This window comes from Ruditapes philippinarum, unplaced genomic scaffold (genome assembly GCF_026571515.1).
Source record: "Ruditapes philippinarum isolate M1 unplaced genomic scaffold, ASM2657151v2 ctg19561_1_1_1_1, whole genome shotgun sequence".
Lineage (NCBI taxonomy): Eukaryota > Metazoa > Mollusca > Bivalvia > Venerida > Veneridae > Ruditapes > Ruditapes philippinarum.
Genome location: NW_026857096.1, coordinates 7,746 through 12,318, shown reverse-complemented (window position 1 = coordinate 12,318; position 4,573 = coordinate 7,746). Strand labels below are relative to the sequence as shown.

General features: G+C 32.1%; 1 protein-coding gene across 1 annotated transcript; it reads left to right on the top strand.

The window, feature by feature from the left end:
• Window positions 1-340: 340 nt before the first annotated feature.
• On the top strand, window positions 341-4,573 carry LOC132748761 (uncharacterized). Its single transcript, XM_060738398.1, has 3 exons — window positions 341-345; window positions 1,590-1,612; window positions 2,045-4,573. Exons 1-3 carry the CDS (start codon window positions 341-343, stop codon window positions 3,796-3,798), a joined length of 1,782 nt encoding a protein of 593 aa, XP_060594381.1. The 3' UTR covers window positions 3,799-4,573.

The following is a 4,573-nucleotide window of genomic DNA, read 5'->3' as shown; positions in this document are numbered from 1 at the left end:
GCATATTAAGTTACATATACTTAATACATGTATATTGATTGGTATTATACATCATTTATATTCATCCTACTGACTTCGATTACGGTGATTCACAAATACTATCGTAAAGAAAGACCAATACCCAATACACAATTTATGATTTTGATTACACAGGTAGGGTTTACATTTAAAACTGAAATTTACACGACGTAAAGCTAATTGTTTATTCGACCGCCATAAACAATCAATAAGACGTGAGGCAATAGACTGAATTGAATGAATGCTGGCTTAAGGTATTATATGCCTAAATCAGTATCTCCTTTCTGGAGAGTATTCATTTCAGTGAGGAGACAGTTTCGAAATGGCGTGGGTTCAAACCACAGAAGAGGCAATATTTTTTTCTTCAATATTTGTCTTTTTTCCCTTCTTTTTGTTTTATTAGATTATAATTTATAACTATTAAAAGTTTGTAATATTTTTGACTTGAAATGTGTGAAATAAGGTAGCATAAACAATTTAGATGATTACAATTTAAAATAAGCATGGTTAACCTTCTTCAGATTTTTCACAAATGTTAAAATAGTTTCTAGATAATCATTATTAAAAATATGTGGATGCCCCGACTACATTTGACAAAATCTGACGGGGTTTCTTATCCCATCTTTTTCTTATTTGATGTACAGATACCTGTCTCAATAAACAAACAAAATATTTTCATAAACATTGTTCATTGATTTATATGTACTCTAAAAATATAGTTCTTCAATATAACTTTTCAAGTAAAGAAGCATGAAATAAGTGAAACTTTTCAACAGATAATAAAGATAAAATTGTTATAAAACTGATGAAAAAGTTGAACTTTAATTATCAATAATTTTCAAACAAGATGGTAAACTTTTGTAATTGTTTGTATGTATGTCCGAAATGGTAGTTAAGTTTAATAATATAAAGATTTAAACGCCTTTTGAATAAGTGTCAATTTTACATCTTATACATAAACAATCACATTGCCAGAGTGATAAGCTGATTAACAAAATAGTTTTAAGTTACCAGTTTAAGTACAAAGCTCATACTTTTACAATACCAAAGATCAATGTCCAGAATGGTTGCAAATCTTAATAACTTAGTGAAATATTCATTATATTCAAATTGATTATATACTTTGTATACAAATTATCATAGAGGAAATAACAATAAACTATGATTATGACTTAACAAAAGAAATCGTTCTATTTTTCAAGTTTTCTACTAAAATGGCTATAAATATATTACCGTTAATTCCATTCTAATTTAGAACTGACGCGAGTCATTAGGAATTTCCTTTGTGATGTTAACAGGTAAAGGGTTCAATATGTCTGTATCGGTCCTCCCTACTTAAGCTGTAATTAAAATTCAATGGCTTCATATATATTTACAAAGAAAAAGAAATGTGGTCATTAGAAATGAAAGTCATCATTGGTTACTGCAATGAAAAATTTACTATTCATAATGGGCCATCATTGTTTTCAAATTAACAAATATATTTTAATTCAGATAAACTGATCAGTAACAAATATTGGACTATTTCCTATATGCTAAACAAAAAATTTACAAACTAATTTTATTGTTAGTTTACGTGTTTTATGGATGAACGGTTGTGTATATTTTGCTAATTAGGTCTTATTAGATATATGATGTTGTATCAATCTAATAAAGAAATATCATAACTTCAAAACATTCTTCATAGTTTGACAGCATTAGTTTCATGTACTCATTTCAATAGCCACCTGAACGTATTAAGCACATACGATCATCTTCATGTTACTGCATAGTACTACATGTACATGCTTATTTCTTTTCAGAATTGTTGAGATATTAGTCGTCATAAGCCAACTGATTAGAGAAGACGTGGAGGTTTACTGTTGGCAAAGTGTGTAAATTGAAAAAGTGTGATACGATGAATGAAAGCCAGAGTTGTCGCAATATTTCCAATTAATTACAGAGCAAATTAAAAGAAGAATAGGAAGATCGAAGTACGTTACATACTTTTTAAGCAATATACTTGGTCGTTCTATAATTTTTTCAGGAAGCCGATCGGAAGGTGTTTCTATTGCACAGTCAGACATTGATTTTATGTGTGAAGCACAAGGTGTGATTGTGAATACAATGCCTTATTCAGAAAAGTCTTCTGATCAAGTTTCACATTTAGTTATGGACCTCAAACGTGTACACCCAGGCTATACAAAGTTATTGTATATAAATGATTGCAATGCCAAGGACATAAGTGAGTTTGCAATCTACGGAAATGGTTTAAATTCTTTATGTCCATGTGAATCAAATTATGTATCAAACACATTGGTACTTGATTATTGGAACTCCCAGTCAGCTTCTCTTCTCCCTGATCAACACAGAGAGAAAGATTTATATTTCCATGGTCCTTGTGTACTTATGGCGTACACAATAATGATGAATCGACATGAAATTGATGTCGCTATTTCATTAAAAAGCGAGTGGCCAGTAGTCGCAGAGGAATGGATAAGAAGAGAAAGAAAATATAACTGGCCTTCTTCATGCATGATAAATCAAATTAAGGAACAAGGCATAAATCTGGTTCCCGTAGGGCATGCTAATTCACCAAATAAAGAACTTGAATGGAGATTATCATTTTCAAAAGCTGAAAGACTTTTAGTATGGTCTTTCAATCCGGTTCAGCATATTTGTATGAGTGTAATGAAACATTTCTTCAAAAGTAAAATAACTCCAAAATTTCCTGATTTGTTTCCATCATATTTTATCAAAACAGCAATATTTTGGATGATAGAAGAAACAGAGATCTGCTTTTGGATTGAAGAAAATTTGCTCGCATGTTTGAACGCACTCTTTGAAAAATTGGTTACTTACCTAGAAAGTAATAAAATTGACAACTATTTCATACCCGCAGATAATATGATGGACGCAAAGCCAGAAGATAAACTGAATAGTTTAAAACTTGAACTTCTGAAGTATAAACACAATTCGGATAGTTTATGGATGAAACTGCTTATAACTGAAATGTCAACGTTTGGTGAAAATAACATTTCTTATCATCATATGCAGATAAATTGCTTAAGCCTCTCTCGCTTTTTTATATATACAGAGCTGAAGGATTTAGATTATCAAACCTGTTTGCGAAATGTAGATAGAGCCATAACAATCCTTAATGGAACCGATATCTTTCCTGACATGCGTAGACATTTGATAAGTGAAATCAATATAACCAAAGCATGTCTACAGTTTCACAATGACTGTTACAAAAACGAAATGCCTTCAGAAAAAGACATGACAAGTATAGAAAAGAAAATACAAACTGGATGCGCCCTAAACAACTCAACAGGAAAATTAATACTCTGTACGTTTCTATTGTACACAAAACAATATCAGGAGGCGTTGAATCTTTTACAAGATATTGAAGATCAGTTTACTGATTTGGTTGTGCATTACAGGATCTGGGAACGTTCGAAAAAGCCAAAGGATGAAGATTACGACTTAACAAAGCCACGGTCCTCATTCGAGGATACTATGAAGACTTTTATTGCTTTAGATGTGGTTGTAATCCCATTTCTTCTGAGAATCTATCCTCAGTCAATACAATCGATTCCTAAAGCCGAAGAACGGGTGTTATTTATAAATCCTGTTTTTTACACCAATGTGTTAAAATTTCACTGTCATCATTTGTTACAAAATCATGATATATGTCAAAATATTCTTGAAGAAATGAAAACGTGTTCGGCACTGAAACAAGATGTTTCGGATTCAACTTCTGAAAACATAATTTCCAATTGCAAACTGATGTTGACTTAGACACAGACACAGAGACAGACATAACCACGTATAAATGAACAGCGCCTTATAACATATCCTGTGTTGGTGCGACGTAACCCCCTCCCCACCCCGAAAAAAATATCAAAATGAAAATGCACATGTGTATTTAGTATTTCTTTTAGCGCCATTGCTCGCGCGATTATTGTTTTATTGTGAATTTCCTCATTAGAATAAGATTTTGTGATTCGTTTGTGATAAAGTCTGATGCACAAACGCCAGTATTCGTATCCAATACCGCCGTATCATTAACTACATATAGACAAAAAACATCAATGATTAAACTTTAATACTTGAGTTAGCAAAATTCACAGAATAGAAACTTCTTAATGATTATTGTTTGACTGATTTTAAGTTTTGCTGAACTGATTTGAATTTTTGACTGATTGGTATTGATTTTAAAGTTCGTGAACGGTAAGTATTTTCCTTCCCCTCCCCCCTCACTTCCTATTTTGTTCTCTCTCCCATTTTCCTTACACCTTTGGATTCCCGTATCGGTCCTTTTAGATAGTATCATTTCACTTATTATATGTCCTTCCCCTCTTTTCACAGTCCTTGTGTTCTATGCCTTCTGGGTGCTGTGCCGGTGTGGCATGGCTGGTTATTGTCGGAGTTTGCGTTCTGTAAACGTCGCCTTACCGTGATAATTTTGTTCTCGCTTTATTGATCATTTAATTGAATCTCACTGAAAGACGCCGTACAATCGGCAAATTTAATATGTGTTACAATGTGACAAATAAATGGTATAAAATTTTGA